Source organism: Microcaecilia unicolor, chromosome 5 (genome assembly GCF_901765095.1).
Source record: "Microcaecilia unicolor chromosome 5, aMicUni1.1, whole genome shotgun sequence".
NCBI classification, from domain to species: domain Eukaryota; kingdom Metazoa; phylum Chordata; class Amphibia; order Gymnophiona; family Siphonopidae; genus Microcaecilia; species Microcaecilia unicolor.
Window position 1 is genome coordinate 108,456,776 of NC_044035.1, and position 17,639 is coordinate 108,474,414.

The 17,639-nt window shown below is 39.7% G+C and overlaps 1 protein-coding gene across 1 annotated transcript in view; it reads right to left on the bottom strand.

The window, feature by feature from the left end:
* Nucleotides 1–11,223, bottom strand: part of VSTM4 (V-set and transmembrane domain containing 4) — an 83,280-nt gene extending 72,057 nt beyond the window's left edge. The window contains exons 1-2 of the mRNA XM_030204855.1: nucleotides 10,558–11,223; nucleotides 6,188–6,580 (exon numbers count right to left, since the gene is read on the bottom strand). Of these exons, the coding sequence (XP_030060715.1) occupies nucleotides 6,188–6,580; nucleotides 10,558–10,612 (448 nt within the window). The 5' untranslated portion in view covers nucleotides 10,613–11,223. The remainder of the gene's footprint in view (nucleotides 1–6,187; nucleotides 6,581–10,557) is intronic.
* Nucleotides 11,224–17,639: the final 6,416 nt, after the last annotated feature.

Consider the following 17,639-nt stretch of genomic DNA (forward strand, 5'->3'; position numbering starts at 1 on the left):
CTGCAGAAGGATTTGAACTGGGTTCTATTGGTTCTCAGTCTACTGTTCTAACCATTAGGCTACTCCTCCACCCAACTTAGATGAAAAATGTTATTTAAGCAGGCCAAGAGAGAACTTAAGAAGAGACCTACCAAGAAACAAAGGCTAATGATACATTTTTTTAAGTACAGTGCACTCCATTTAAGTGCACATTTGATAAGCGCATGCTCTGTTTAACTGTATGCCGTACTTCGGTCCCGTTTTTGGCACCATCAATTTCTATGGGGACAAACTTCGGTTTCACACACCACTGATAAGTGCAAGATTCGCTTATATGCATGGTTTAATACCGTTCCTCTGCAGAAAGGACTCCGCTTAAGTGTGTGCACGGAATATGGAAGCCGATTGGCGCGTGACAACCAATGATATTTCAAATTTGCCGCCCCTTTAACTGCCACAGGCAGAAGAAGCGAAAGAATGTTGTTAGAGTGTACACTGGAGTCATAGTCGTCGTGCAACTGTAAGACTTTTACACTGGCTGAACGAATAGAAGTTCTTAAAAAATTAGAAAACAAACAAAGTCAAGCATCTATTGCTAAAGAATATGGTGTCAATCCCAGTCAAATTTCATGTATCTTGAAGCAGAAAGACCAGCTTCTGGAAGACAGGCAAAACAATACAAATGCACACCGGAAACATAAACGGGCGGCAGTTTCCTGTCAGTGGTCCACTGTTTATGGAGAAAGCTAATCAGCTAGCTGAAAGTCTTGGACAAACTGAATTCAAAGCCACTGTTGGATGGTTGGAAAGATGAAAGGAGAGGAACAACATAAAATTCAAGAAACAGCATGGTGAAAAACAAGACGCTGATGTCTTTCGTGCTGAAAACTGGGTTGTTTCAGTTCTTCCTACCATCTTGAACGAGTTTGCACCTCGTGACATTTTCAGTGCTGATGAAAATGGTCTCTACAGGTGAGCAATTCCTGATGGGACACTTGCATTCAAACAAACCAAAACTACAGGAAGTAAAACGTCGAAGGACCGACTGACGATCCTCCTTTGCTGCAATATGGATGGGAGTGAGAAGTTGGAACCACTTGTCATTGGAAACAGCAAACAGCCCCACTGCTTCAAGAATGTTAAGCGTCTTCCTGTGTCATACGAGGCTAATGCAAATTCATGGATGACTGGGGAAATTGGAAGCAGTGGCTAAAGAAGTTAGACAGTAGAATGCGGGCACAAAAGCATCAGATTTTGTTGCTTTGTGATAATTGTGCTGCACACAGTGATGATGTCAAGCTGTCTAACGTCAAGGTGGTCTTCCTGCCACCAAACACTACCTCTCTGATCCAACCTATGGATCAGGGCATAATAGCCAATTTCAAACAACATTATCGTCGTCTGGCAAGGATAAACGTGCTGTTGAACTGACTCGTAATCTATCACTGTTGGATTCCCTACATACGCAGAAAGATGTCTGGAATCACGTTACACAGGCAACCATTGTGAACTGCTACAAGCGGGCAAGCTTTGTTAAGGATGTGGAGAGGGACGAAACCGATGCAGCTGTTGCAAACGTGTCAGATGAACAGGCTATTGACATCCCAGCCGATGTTACTGAAGAGGAGTTTTATCACTACGTAGCTGTTGATTACGATCTACAAACAGCTGACGACAGCACTGATGTCCAGATATGTGCCTACACGCAGGCAACGGCTGATGATGAAACAGATGATGAAATGAGCAGCGAGGCACATGCTGACAAAATTCAACAACCTCCTGTCACTTTTGCAAGAGCACTGGAGAGTCTCAACACCATGCGGGCCTATCTGGAGGCCACTGGATGTCAGTGCTATGACAGTTTTTACTATCTGGCAGACGTAGTCTATGGAACTCACAGACACAAGAGTGTACAGAGGACTATGACTGATTACTTCAAGTAAGCCTAACGTCAGTTAACGGAGACTGTATACCGTTAGTTAACGGAGACTATATACTGTACGTATAATAAACAGTACTGTACATATGTTTATCAGATGTCCAGCTTCTTTAGGTCACAACGGTTAATTGCATGCTCTGGTTAACTGCATGTATTTCTTTGGTCCCAGACCCTTGCATTTAAGTGGATTGCACTGTATATCAAAAACACAAAACCTGTGAGAGAGTCTGTTGGGCCATTAATGAATAGAGACAAATCAATGGGTTCTAGTGGAGTTCACCTCAGAATTCTGCAATAAACTCAAACATAAAAATGCAGACCTAGTACGAGTAATTTCTAACCTACCATTCAAATCTACTTCTGCATCAAGGACTGGAAGGTTGCCACTATAATGTTAATTTTCAAATATGTATCTGGAGAAATCCAACTAACTAGAAACCCATGAGCCTGATGTCAGTATTGTGTAAAATGGTGGAAGCTATATAAAGAACAACACTAATAGTCACATGGGTAACCGTGGCTTAAGGTTGAAGAACTGGCATGAATTTAGCAAAAGGAGGTTATGCCTTACTAATCTATTAGAATTTGTTGACGGTGTCAACAAGCAAGTAGATAAGAGTAAGATGATCAGTATAAAGGGGCATTTTCGATATGACACCTAAATCTGATTTTGGACATTTTGCTGAAAATGTCCGAAAATCAAGTGGTGAACATAGCGATTTTTGAACCAGAAAAATGTTCCTTTTTGTTTCAAAAATGGCCATTTCCTAGATGTTTTGTAGATGTTTAGTGCTCAGAGTATTTTTCTTTTCATTAAAAAAAAAAAAAAAAAGGTCCAAGGGAAAAACACACAAAAACAAGCTATTGGGACATAAGGGATGGGGGCAGCATTCTTAGTAGACTGGCCACACAGACATCCCAGCAAAGAGGGGGGCACTGCAGTGGACTTCACATCAAAGGTACACATCTCATCGTTACCCTCTTATATTGTATGGTGAGTCCTCCAGAACCCACCAAAAGCCTACTGTACCCATCTGTACATCATTATAATAGCACGTATGTCTGCAGGTGCAACCTATATGTGGGTACAGTAGGTTTTTGACTTTGGGGATTGACATTTAAATAGCAAATGAAATAATGGGGCCTGCTTACTAAAGTGTAGTTTTTTTTTTAGGGAAGGGGGGACTTGATATACAGCCTTTCTGCGGTTACAATCAAAGTAGTTTACATATTATATAGAGCCACTTATTTTGTACTTGGGGCAACAGAGGGTTAAGTGACTTGCCCAGAGTCACAAGGAGTTGCACTGGGAACTGAGCCCAGTTCCCCAGGTTCTCAGGCTGCTGCACCAACCACTAGGATACTCCTCCACAGTTACCATACTTTAGGAACAAAACCTAATGTGTGGTAAATGCAAAGACTATATGCTGTTGAGAGGATGAACAGGAAATGCCATGAATTTAGCACACAGCACATGCTTACTGCATGGACCTATGTTAAATGCATGTAACATGAGCCCCATTGCTAACCAAAAAAAAACCAAAGCCACCCCTCCATTCATGTCCTGATCTCAATACACCCCTCCCCACTAAAACATTGGCACCCTTATGATAGTTCCATCACTCAATGGCAATGCCACCAATGGCAGAATTCTCACCCAATCGCAGGCCCCTCAATGGCAGCCTCCCCTTGGAGCACAGCTCCCCATGACAGACTGCCACCTGATCACAATTCCCTGATCAACCTATCTGATCACAACCCACCCCAATGACAGATCCCCTCTCCTCTGAGCAACCTACCCCCCCCCCCCCCAAGACTATAATGCAACTCTCTATTGCACTTTCTGGGCTATCCGTAGTAATCTATTGGGACCTACCCCCTGCCCACAAATTGCCTCCTGGGTTCAAATTTCAAGCTATGACTTCTAGTGCTAGTCTAGCATTACTACCATTTGGACTCTGTGCCAAATAAGGGCAATCACTAATATATCTAGATACAATATTTGTGTGTGTGCAAAATATAGCTGCTGTTAATGCAGACACATGTGCAAATGCTTCTACTGTGCTCTCCCTTTTTGAGGGCTACTTGTTTTCATACTATTTGGCTACTGTATTGGGGCACTAAAGCAGATGTGGTCAGCTACATGAATAACCCATGTATATTCTGACTATGCTTCTGAAAATTTTCCCCAGATGATTTTGAGGTTGCTTATATTGAAATCCTACCTAACAAGCAGGAAACAGACCTGTGTCTAAATTTGTGGTAAATACACGCCTTGATACAGCGATTTTTTGCAAAACTGAGGCCTGAGTCGGTGTGTTTGTAACCCATGACACTTCTTTATCTATACCTTCATGCTTAAAAGTTAAGTTTAACTTGTTATTATTAGTTCTTTTCATATGGATCCCTTCCCCCCTTTTTTGGATTCTGTGGATTCTTTTAGTATCCTTTACCTTTTGAAACACAAGGGTTTTTCTGTCTGTGATGAGAACCCCCTCCGATGTTAGAAGAGCACTACGGCTCTCAATGTGAAGCCTTGTATATATATAGGCTGGAGGTTGGGGAATTCTGAGGCTTTTCCCTTGTTGTATTTTCAAAATTAGAACAGATACACTCCACTGAATCTTTAGTGGGATAGATTCAAGTACTTTTTTCTGTGCCAGTGTTATTATGAGAGCTTTTTCCTATTTTTGATTACTTGGTAGTATTGCTCTCTTTCTCTTTTGTGACATAATCCTACCTCCATATACATCTATAGAGTAAGTAAAGAAACATAAATTTAGACCTGATGCATAAAATTAAGTACCGTCATGGATGCTTAACTTGTTGCTTACATTCAGAAGCATGGGGCATTTTTGAGGCTGAATTTTATCAAGCTACATATTGCTTTTGTGCTTGCATCCAGCCGTACTGCTCCCACCTCTCAGTCTCTACTTATGTTTTATATATAGAACCCACAATAGTGCATTCTGGCCAAAAAAAATTATACATATGGTGAAATTCGATCATACCTGTTAATTTCCTTTCCTTTATTCTGGCTGCATCATCCCTCCTCCTTAATAACCCCACCGCCCACTGGTAAATTTCGAACCAGTTTTAGCAATCACCTGGGTATGAATTGATAAATGGTCTGAAATTGGTTTCAAATGAAATAGATACAAGTAAATATCTATTAGTAATTAGTACTAGTCTAAAAATGCTTAAGAAGAGACAAAATAGGTTAATGCTGTCAAATGGGAAAATAACGAGCAGAACTGAGCACAGCTGCATTTTTACCAAAAATGCAGGTTTTTAGATTACAACAGCTAATAAGCTTGAAGAAAATTAGTAATAACAAAGATGCTTGGGTTTCACTTGTCATTTTTTTAAAAATTTGATTGTATCTTCTCAACAAAGAAAATGCTAATATAACCACGTTGGCATTAGTAACATTTTGTAAGCTTTCGTACAATGGTGGTTTTATATTTGTATTGTGTGACCTTTATTACTCTGAACTGATGTCACTTCTGGGAACTCTAACCAGAATACTTCCTTTATATTTAAGATATTTTCCTTTATTTTTGAAGGGTTAGCAATTAAGTAGAGATGTAGCTGTTTTAATTTTAACATAATTACTTGTTAGTATCTGTATGTGAGTAAGAAACAAAATATGCACCCCATAGGAAGGTTTGTCAACTAGAGATCTAGCTCTGTAACTGAGTCAGCTCTAATGGAGAGAAGGAGTGGCCCAGTGGTTAGAGCACTGATCTTGATGTCCAGAGGTGGCCAGTTCAAACCTCACTGCTGCTCCTTGTTATCTTGGGCAGCTCACCTCCATTGCCTCAGGAACCAGCCTAGATTGTGTGCCTTCCACAGACAGCAAAATACCCAGTGTAGCTGAATGTAACTCACCTTGAGCTACCACTGAAAGGGTGCAATCAAAGTCTAAATGAATGAGCAGTACAATCATATGGAATTTGTATACAATTTAGCATGTCCATTTATTATTATTGCTGTGTGTTTTTTTTTAAATGTTGATTTATAGCAGGTTATATTTCACTGTTACCAGGTGGATATAAAATGGATTAATTTCACCAATTAAGAGAGGCCTAGCAATCTGAATTAAAGGAAAATGTACTCTTTATAATTTCTAACTCTCTAGATTGCATGTTTTATTTATTTTTAAAGTTCTTATATCCTGCACAATATCCAAATCTTGGCAGCTAACAAAACACTACATAATAAAACATTATAAAAAAAAACAAAAAAACATCAAGCATGTTGTCTTACCTTTTACTTCTGTATTTGCGGTACCATTCGACCATGCTGTCCATTTGCTTTTATGCTTCCCAATTTCCTGCACTTTGCATATATAATGTCCTTGATCTGTTCGCCGAAGATTAAGAACCAATAGTTTATAACTAGCTCCCATGCTCTCTTGATAGAGGTGAACTCTTTCCTTGTTGCGGCTATAGTTCCCATAGTATTGAACTGCTCCAAATTTGTTCATTTTTATCATTAACAGTTCCTGTCCAGTGGACAAGGAAAGAACCCAACGAACAGCCAACAAGTTTTCCGTTCTTTTCTTTTGAGAGACATGGCAAAAAAGGGTGGCATTTGCACCCTCCATGTATTGAACAGCTGGTCCAGGAGAAACTGTTACATTTAGGCCCTCACAAACATCTGTAAACAAGATAATGAAAAATGTTTTAATTCTTTACATTACAGATAATATTTCCCAATGAAGATTAAAGTTGTTTATTTTCTAGCATGTCATTCTGAAACTGCTCAGCACTATCACCACATTTACATCTCAAGTTTAGTCAGGACATACACTATGAAACTTAAAAAACTCTTTAAGACCTCAGTGGTAACTCATTTCACAAAGGAGCACAGTCCTATGACTTACCCACTTTCTCATCGGTCTTACAAATTTAGGGAGTCTTTTACTAAAGCTTAGTTCGAGTTATCTGGAGGAGGGCCCATAGGAATAAAGTGGGCTCTGCTGCAAATAGCTAGAGCTCAGCTTTAGTAAAAGACCCCATTATTCAATAAAGGGTCTTTTTACTAAGCTGCGTAAGCATCTACGTGCGCCCAACGTGCACCAAAATGAAGTTACCGCCCAGCTACCATGAGGCTCTTGCGGTAATTTCATTTTTGGCGCATCCGATACGTGCGTCTGAAACCTTTTTTTAAATTTTTGGCCGCGCATATTGGCCACATGTCAAGTGGCATTTGACACATGTAGGTAATTACTGCCCAGTTATCGCGTGATACTTTACTGCTAGGTCAATAGCTGGTGGTAAGATCTCAGACCCAAAATGGACACGCGGCAATTTTGATTTTGCTGCATGTCCATTTTCGGCAAAAAAAGGCCTTTTTTACAGGCGCACTGAAAAATAGATTGACGCGCACCCAAAACCCACGCCTACACTACCAAAAGCCATGTTTCAGCGCGCCTTTGTAAAAGGACCCCTTATATCTTATAGGATTTAGACATTTTTAGAAATTTTTAAAGTTTTGAATAAATCATCTTTACTTAACTTGCACAGAGACTCGCATTCCAACATGAGCCCTGATGCAGCCTAATTGGCGAAACATGACTCATGTTGGTTGCAGGTCTCTCTGTGCCAGTTAAGTAAAGATGTTTTAATCAAAACTAAAAATTTCTAAATCCTATAAAATATAAGTGAATAAATTTGTAAGACCGATGAGGAAGTGGGTAAGTCACAGGACTGTGTTCCTATGTGAAAAGAGTTCTTGAAGATTTTTTAAGAAGTTTGACACTGCATGTCCTGACTAAACTTGAGATGTAAATATGGTGATAGCACTGAGCAGTTTCAGTATTGCTTGAGTGGCTCTCGCTTTGAAGAATTTGAACACTGGCATTTTTGCTAATAGTCTTGCTATGTTATACTGTAAAATGGCACCTAATGTGATGGTGCATAGTCTGGTTGTAGGAATTCACATGGGCGGAGTTTGGACAGAAGATGGGTAGCTCCATATTTATGCATATAGATTACAGAATCATATAATGTTTGCACGTTCTTTAGTGATCTAGGTATGACCATACAGCTGGTGTAAATTATCATGCCTAGAATATAGGTGTGTTCCCGGCTCCACATATTTACTTGTCACATGCTAGAAGGTAAAATCCATAAGGAGATGCTTAGTGGTCCTGTGTTAACTGCAGTCAGGTACTGCATGCTTATGTGGACTTTTATGTGGGACCAGAACTAGAAAATGCTGGTTTTGCCCCTGTGCAAAATTTCCAGCTACTGTGCTGTATATTCCCATATTAAGCAGCGGCAACTACAAATTAAACTGGTTTAATAAAAAGGGCCCCATGCACATAAACTTATACACTCAGCCGCAGTAAATTTTTCACAAGGGTCAATGTAGGGGCTTAACTCTCAAAGGCATCCTTTTACTAAAGTGCGGTAAAATCTGGGTTTATCGCATTCTAAACTGGGTATTTCCTGTGTGCTAAGACCAGATTTAATGCAGCACTTTGTAAGGCATTTCTTTCTTTCTTTCTTTCTTTCTTTCTTTTTTTTTTGTTTCTTTTTTTTTTGTTTCTTTCTTATTTTTGCAGGTTGTGCGCTAATGTTCCCTAGTTATGAAGCATTAAGCGCTCCCGCGTTAACCTTGCCGGGTAACATAGGAGTGCCCACTCTCTGCATATGACATGCCCCTTCCTAAAAATACTATTTAAAAATAGGTAATGCATGGGTTACTAAGCACTGACATACAAAAACGTGTGGTACATGCTAACCACACGCTAAGGGCTTAGGGCTAGATTCTATATATGGTGCCATAAAAATCCGTGCTGAAAAAAAATATGCCCAGGCGTATTCTATAAACTATGCCTAACTTTAGGCAAAGTTTACAGAATATGCCTAGGGCCTGACCACTTGACTAAATCTAGTTGTGGAAATTTATGCCAAGTAAAGCTTGATGTAAATGCTGGCTAGTAAGTTAGGCACGGAGTGGGTATATTCTATAACAGAGTGCATGATTTTTGGTAATTCCCAAGATGTGCCCATTCCCCATCCATGGCCACACCCCCTTTTTGCAACACACATTAGAATTTACATGCATTACTTTATAGAATATGCTTAGAAAGTTGTGCACGTAAATTCTAATAAATGCCAATTAGTGTCAATAATTGCTTGTTAATTGCAAATTATCAGCATTCATTGGCTTGTTAAGGTACTTAAATTGCAGGCATAATACAGAATATGACCTGAATTGCTTGAGCAATTCAAGTCACGCTCTATGGAATCTGGGGATTAATGCCCTTTATTAAAAGGACCCCAAAGTTAGGAGCCTAAACTTTTTTATTATCGGCCTCAAGTTACCACAAGACAAGACTCTTCTATAGAAAGTGGGAAAGGGAAAGTGTTCAGGGGAAAGCATTAATAGGCTGGGGAAGGAATGCAATGCAAACTTCATCAGGAAAAAAAGGAAAGTTGAGAGAGTGAAGTTTTCTGAGAGTGGATGGAGGAGGGGAGAAAGTGTGTAGAATAAAGCTCATAATATATTTGGATTAAAGCCAGAGACTGAGCATGGGAAGACTGTGTGTGTGTGTGTGTGTGTGTGTGTGTGTGTGTGTGTGTGTGTGTGTGTGTGTGTGTGTGTGTGAAAGAGAGAGAGAGAAAAAATATTAAAGAAATATAAAAATAGAACAGTTGAAAATAATAAAAAAAGAGAACAAAATTTTATATGCAACTGACTTCATTCTTTCATTGTCCTTTAGCAAAAACAAACAAAATTACCCCCTCCCCCAACTAAGGAACTGGAAAAAAACATGAGAGTTTTAATCAGCCCAAAGTAATTAAGACAACAAGAACTTATTGCATGACAAAAGGAACTTGTTGCATGGAAATAATTGTAAACATACTTTCCCAACTGTTTATTAACAGTATATGTATGTAGAGTTTTCACCAAATTTGATTAAAAACAGATGGGGTGTGTAGAGCACTTATTCCAAACATGAGTTAACAAAACTAAAAAAAAGCCAACTGCACCAAAAAAAGAAAGGATGCAGAGTTAGTGGGACTGACCTAAATGAGAAATTCCAAAAGTATTTTCATAGTAAATGGTGAGCTGGTGACTGTGGTGGGGGTGGGCGAGGCAGAGTTTATTCTGCTTTTTCATCATACTGCTCCTCCTAAAGCATCTCTTCCTTCCTTCCTTCCTCCAAAGTTCCTTGTGTAAAGTTACATCTACTTTCACAAAGTGCTAGAGAACAGCAAAAACACTTTTACCCCTTCACGAGTATACAAGGAAGTCTGAAGAGCACGTTCTCTAGAAAACGAATTCTCCCCCACTGTCCAAATTGTCCTCCACTGGCACAAAAGGCCATAGGCAAGGAATTTAACCTCCAACCTCCCCAATCTCCCTGAGAGACGAAAGAGTCTGAAAAATAAGTACTCTGTTCTTTGAAATATAAGATACCAACAAATGCATTGTTTGTTCCAATAAAAAGGTATCACCTTATGCAATATTATACTGTTTTTTATCCTTCACTCCCTAGGCTAAAAGGAAAGAATCCAAAGAAATACTTGTAGCTACTGCATTAGTTCCCCCACCAACCCCTTTCTTTTCCTACGACCCTGAAGGAAAGAGATGTCGCGACTCCCCCCGTCTGTCCTTACCTGCAGTGAGAGCTTCACTCAGGAATGCTAAAGTCACCAAAAAGATGTGCATCATCCAGCTCCATATACAGCTCTCCAGGGAAGGAGTGAGCGGCTCCGCTAGCCTGCAGCAGAATCACTGAAAAAGACTCAAGTTACAGAACTTGTCACAAAACTCGGGACAGGGAATGCCCTAACGCCGATCAAGAAAAGAGAGAGAGAGCGAAACTTTTGCTCTTGGAGCTGCCTACAGTGTCATTTCCTGAGCAGAGCTACAAAGGAATGCCTGCAAATGAATGACTTATTCCTCGCAAACTGAATTATTTTCTTTCTCCAGTTTTTTCCACTCTTGGACTCTCAGTTTTCCACGCGCTGAGGAAGGATGAGGCTTCTCCTCGGCCGACACAAAGCTCCTTTATTCTCTGTGAATTGAGAGGCAGGGGCCCTCTTCCCCTTGTCAGCAGAGCAGTTGGTTTGGGACATGTTGCTTCTCTTCTTTTCACATAACACACACACACACACACACACTGGATAGAAGTCTCCTCCTCCTCCCGTGTCTGGATCTGTTCAGTCTGCAGTGGCTGCTTCGTGATGTCATGCAGCTCTGTCTGCCATTCTCTGTCTCGCTTTCCCTGCCATATATAAAGCATGCCTTTCCCCCTTTTTCACCTCCCCCCAAGATGCCAGGGTAGCCTGAGTTGAAGCTGTTGACTAGAATGCACAGATATAAAGGATAGCAAGTAAAATTAACAGAACAAAATGCATGAGCTGATCCCTTTTCATTGAAGTAGCTTAGCACAGGACAAACCTTTGAATCACTTGCACTCTTTTAGCTCCCAAAATTCAATAACGTAACTCCTTTGTTGTTCACTTAAATACAGAGAAAGAAAAAAATATGCCTGCATCTCTGATGAGCTTTTGCAAATTATACTCCCTTTGTGTTTTTGTTTTGTTGTTGTTTCATCCGCAGATTAAACAGCACACCTGGGAAATTCTTAGTATAGTTAGCCCTGAGATTTGAAGGAAATACTTTTTTTTTCTTTAGGATGAGAGATCTGAGGGCTAGAATATGATTTTATATTACACGTTTTCACCTCACGTTAATTGAAGTACACTACAATGGAATGGAAAAGTGTCATTCAAATTAGTCAAGACAAGAGGCTGTGTGGAAAAGTAATTAGTAAAAAATAAGTTTAATTGCATTTAACAATGCAATCCAATGAAACACCAGGTATCACTCACACACAAGCACCAACAATGTGCTTGTTTGTATCTATGAAAAACATGTATCTCCAGTGCAATTTGTCCAAGTGGGTTAGTCTGTGTGGATGTGTTCAGGCTTAAAATTCAGATTCAAGTTCAAATTCAGTTTATTACTTGATATACTGCAAATCTGTATAAAATAATGTCTAAGTGGTTTGCAAAAAATAATCATATCTGGGGGATAGGGAAGACAGACTACAACATATAAGAACAGGGTAAAACAAACATCAGGGAAGTCACACTAGGGGAAGAATTACAGGGCCCGAGTAAAGAAAAAAGTCTTGAGGACACCCTATTTGTTTTTAATTAGATTTCCAAATAGTAACTATAAAGAAAAAAAAAACTTTGTGGAAAAGCAATACAAAATCTTTATCAATTTTAGAGGAAACATCAAAAATATAGATTAAACTTCTGCTCACTACATTAGCCCACAAGAGAAGGAGACCAAGTGGGGAAATTCTAGAAGAAGATAGAAAACTTAAACATAAAAGGTTCTAAGCAAAAGTGTAAGCCTTATACTTTCAAACATGCTATAGCCCCAAGCACAGAGTACACAATTCTGAGATCAAGCTGGCACAGTCCCTTTTCCCTCAAGAAAGAATTGTAACTGTGAGGGCTAAAAAAAAAAAAAAAATCTGGAATAGTGCAACTGAAAAGTGTCACCTAACACTAAAACGTTCTGGTGATAAACAAGAAAATTCTTCCGTCTTGTTTGGGTCCACTTAGAAACATCAGGAAAAATAGACACCTTCCTCTCCATAAAGTTACAATCTCTTGTTCTAAAGAAAAAAATGCAACAGTGCTTCTGCTGAAACATAAATGATTTGAGGACACCCTTAAGTTTTTGAAAGGAGGGCTTGGCTCTGATAACCAAGAGTTTCTGATGTAGTTCAGCCAGATGTGGCAGTGGTAAGAAACCACGAGGAGGCACTGATTAGATGAATGGAGGCATTGTGGTGGTGTATAGGGAATCAAGAGCTTTGCTAGAAGAGAAAGGAGACTCAGATGGAGAATCTGGTGGACATTGGTGAGATACTTAAAAGAAATACAATAAGCCACTGGAAGCCAGTGTTCAGACAGAAACAATAGAGTGACATGGCCATATCTTTTCTTACCAAATAAAAGTTTTTGTATACCTTGGTTAACTGCCTTTTGCTAACAAACATCTTGGCAAGAAAGAAGGAAAGAAGGGTACTAAAACCAAAGAAGGAACCCAGGTTTGCTGCAAGAGGCAGCAGAGCAAATTACTCTAACCCAGTCTCAAGGAAAACAATCGGGCAGAAATCTAATTACTGTCAAAAGCATGTATGAAGTATCAGGTTATCAGATCCACTTTAAATTTAGGTTAAGACGCTTTTAATTGAAAATCAGTAGGAAGCACATTCATAGAGAGGAGGCCAAATATGTAAAACCTGCATGGCATGTTGCCTCCAAATGGATTTTAGAAGGAGAAGGAACAGATAAACCATGCCGGGATGAACACAAGACATGTGAAGAGACAAAAGAGACAAGTCCCCTTGCCAAATATTCAGCAATACCTAAAAAAGAGTCTAATGAGTTACATGCAGAACGCTGAACTTAACTCATCAGAAGCCAGTGCTGATTAAACTGACGAGGGGTGATATGAATACATTTATGTCCATCTGTCAAAAGCTTCACAGCATGCATTGCATAAGGTGAAGTCGTTTTAATGTTGAGAGCATTGCAGTAATCCAAATGGCAAAGAATCAAAGGTGTACTGTGTAAAATCTTTGACATTTAGGACATGCCTAACTGAACATATCAAGGGCATCATCATTTAACCACCCTTTGCATGACCAAAATTACTGAATATTGCTTACCAATAAAAGTGCTAGCAGGGCACCTATGCACTATTCTGTAAGGACACGCATGAAATGGCATTGGGGTAATTCTATAACAGCGCCAAGATGTCAGTGCCACAATGGGGTTGTATTTAGCGCCACTTCTCTAATGCTGTTAAAGAATACTAGTATACAGCCACATTGGTATGTTGAAATTTAGGCACACTCACTTTTGACAGGCGTAAATTGGCATAGATAGGTGCACCTTCTATAAGTTGCTTGCATTGCTTGGAAACACACCCATGACCCGCTGATGCTCCCCCTACAGGCACACCTGCATGCAAAACAAGCCTTTATTTTCTTCCTAAATAGGAGATAGCTTAGACCTGATTTCAGCTCTAATGGTAAGGCTTTCCACAAGTGCAGGACCTTGCTCTTGGGTAGAAGATCATTTGACTGGTATTTGTTTTGTAGGGGTATGTACTAAGGAGCCATTTTATTACAATGTGTTAAAATCTGGGTTTAATGCATTTTAACATAGGCATTTCCCATACTCTATAATGCGGCCGTATTTACAATTTTGTTAACAGGATAACAATAGTACAATGACCAAACTTGGAAATGACAAATTGAAGCCTAATAATAGGACTAACGTGAAACAGTATCAGATATATACACAATTAACAGTACTTCAGAACAACCATATAATAGAAATATAATAAATGTCAGTACAAAACAAGAATAATATTATGTCAGCATGATACCAATGAAACAACTAATAAGCACACATTAGAACATTTGAATAACATAGATATGATGCTAATGCTTTTCCTACAATACAGCTAATTATGTAGCAGTGGGGCCAAGTGCAGATATGTAGATGGGGGACAAAATGGGTAGGGCACAGTCAATTGAGATAAATAGATGGGTGGCTAAACTCAAAGCAAGTTCTATGTACAGTTAAAGAAGATATGAAAAACTGGTCTAAGTTATACTGTGTGTAGCAAGCTAGTCCAGGTGAGGAGTGAGTGTATATTCAGACACCACATGTATTAAAGGCTATGGAGAAGAGTCAGGCTTTCACCTGCTTTCTGAAGTAGAGATAGTCTCGTGTTAGACATAATCTCTCTGGGAGTAAGTTCCAGTGTGGGAGCAACTCCTGAGAAGGCTAGTTGGCGGGTATCACATTGTACAGTTTCTTTTGATGAGGGTACAAATAGTGATGCTGCTTCTTGAGAGCACTTTAGAGGTCTCAAAGGTGTGTAGAGGACTAACTTATTCTGTAAATACTCTGGCCCAGTGGTGTGTTCCTAGGTCAGCTGCCACCCAGGGTGGATCACCGCTGCGTCCCCCACAGGTGCATCACTCCCCCTCCCCTGTGAATCACGACACTCCCACGGCGCATCACCTCCATCTCCCCAAGTGCATTGCTCTTACCTCAGGTGGTGCAGGGAGCAGTCCCGTGGATGTCAGCTCCGACGGTTCCCTGCCACAGAACAGGAAGTAATAGGAGCAGGGAACCAGTGGAGCCAACAGCCACTCAGCTGCTCCCTGCACTCCCTGCGGACCACCATGACCAACCCACTCTTGGTACACCACTGCTCTGTCCCATTTTGCCTGAAGACCGTGAAAATCAGAGTATTAAATTTAGCTCAGTATGGTACTGGTAGCCAGTGTAGTTTTTGCAGGAAGGGTGTGATGTGGTCACGCTGTGTGCAGCCTTTATTAGTTGTGTTGCAGCATTCTAAATTAATTGGAGCAGGAGCAAACTCTTTTTGATTTGGCCAGTGTACAGAGCATTACAGTAGTCCAGACTTAACATTATCATTGCATGCAGCACTGTGGTCAAATTTGTTGTTTCAATATACAGTAATACCACAGTTTTCGATGACTTCAGTTATCGTCGGTTTCGGTTTTCGTTGATTTTTTCAGCGAATATTTTGTCTCGGATTTTGTCAGTTGCCTCGGATTTTGTTGGCGTGCCCACGTGACCTCGCTACTAATTTTGCAAAAACAAAGGGTGACCCACGCGTTCTCCTGTATTATCTCACGCATTATCAATGAAAACCGAGGTATCATTGTATCGAGATAGATTTTGTAGCTACCACAGGTGATAAAGACAATTGTTCAAGATTGTTTGAATTTGCAGGATCAGCGTAAGTGATGAGGCTAGCAGTATCCTAAGGTTGCATTTTGCCACAGCTTAGTTTCCACAGGAGTCACTAACATGTTGTAACTCAATACCACAGGTCAGTAACTCCAGAATAACAGAACAGTGGTCAGGTTAACAAGCTGTGTCATTCTGCTCTCTATTAAGGGTTGAGAGATGTCATTGTTAACCCAGAGTTGCATGGGGAAAGAGTGACTGGGGATCTCTCCTGCTCCATTCTGCTAGATATAAATGATTGGCCAGGTACCTACAGGAGGGTGGGTCTTTGGGAGATGTAGAGATTGACTGGATATGGGGGGGGGGGGGGGGAGGAGGAGAATGAAGAGGGTGAGCTTTAACTAGAGGTGCTAAAAGTATATTGCATGCCATAATGGCAGAGTATATACAGGTATGTCTTACAAAAAATAAAACCCTATATGTTAAAACTTTTTAAAACATGATTATTTTTTATTATTAAATAACCTGACAAATTGTTTCAAAATTGCTCATATTAAATATGGCTGCCAAAAACAAAAAGGAGAGTGTACTGAATGTCTTTAACCAGATATAATCATAGTACTTTTAAAGAAACACAAATAATTACAGTGAGGATGCATTCATAATAAAATCAAGCAACTTAGATTGATGTAAAAGTCCTGAAAGAGTCGCTATTTAGAGGTCCTGACAGGGAACCACTTAAGAAATAGCTCCCTGCAATGATATTCTTCAAATAAGATTTGGGGATCTTGGTATTAGCAGTCTTTATAAAAATGCTTAGCATTCTAAGTGTTTTGAAGAATTCCTAATGTTTATTTGACAAAAGAGGTGTGGTAGCCGTGTTAGTCCACTTTTAAAGGTAATCAATAGAAATAAAACAAAATAAAACATGGAAAAGAAAATAAGATGATACCTTTTTTATTGGACATAACTTAATACATTTCTTGATTTGCTTTCGAAGTTTGCCCTTCTTCGTCAGATCGGAAATAAGCAAGTGTTGGTAGATCACAGTATATGTAAGTGAAACATCAAAGCATTTCAGTGACAGTCTAACAGGATGGGGGTGAATTGGTGAGAGGAGGGTGACAAACAGAGCAATACAACTTTATGGTTTATAATGGGCTAGAAAACCCAGATCTTTGTCAAGTCCTGTCTGGTGGGTGTCAAAATATTTAATCATTCTGACTTCAAAGGTCTTACGTTCCTGTATTGTTTTAAAGTTACCTTTCAGGATTCTTACTATGAAATCACTGGTACAGTGTTCTGGTTTTGTAATGTGCTGCCCCACGGGAGTGGAATCCTGGCTGGCACTGGCATTTTTCATGTGATGTCTATGTAAATTAAATATTGTCTTTAGCATTTGGCTTGTTTCCCCAATATAGCATCCTTTGTCACATTTTTTACACTGAATGATGTATACCACATTGGAAGATGAGCATGCAAAGGATTCCTTTATGTTGAATATTTTTCCTTTGTGAATGACTGTGGGGTCCTGTGAAATGTTTTGGCATAGCTTGCAGCTGGATATATTGCAAGGATGTGTGTCATTCTCTTCTTATTTGACAAAAAAAAATTCTATCTTGAAAGTGCAATATGGTGGTGACAAGAAAGCAGTCAACTCGGCTTCCCGGAACATTGAGTTCTCACAGTATTTATGAAGGGGTGGGTACATCTCTGGCTGTTTTGTTGGCTAGATTGGATAGACTGTGAAGGTTTGTATCTGCCATCATTTACTGTTTTACTTCATAATTCTGCATATGGTGAAAACCCTATTGGCACAGCAGGTAATACTGTCACAGTCCTTAAGTCCTTAGGGTTGGAAGAGGCACACAAAAAAAATCATGTACAAGGAGAAAGAATGATGATCATGCTGTTTTGAAATAGAAATCAAT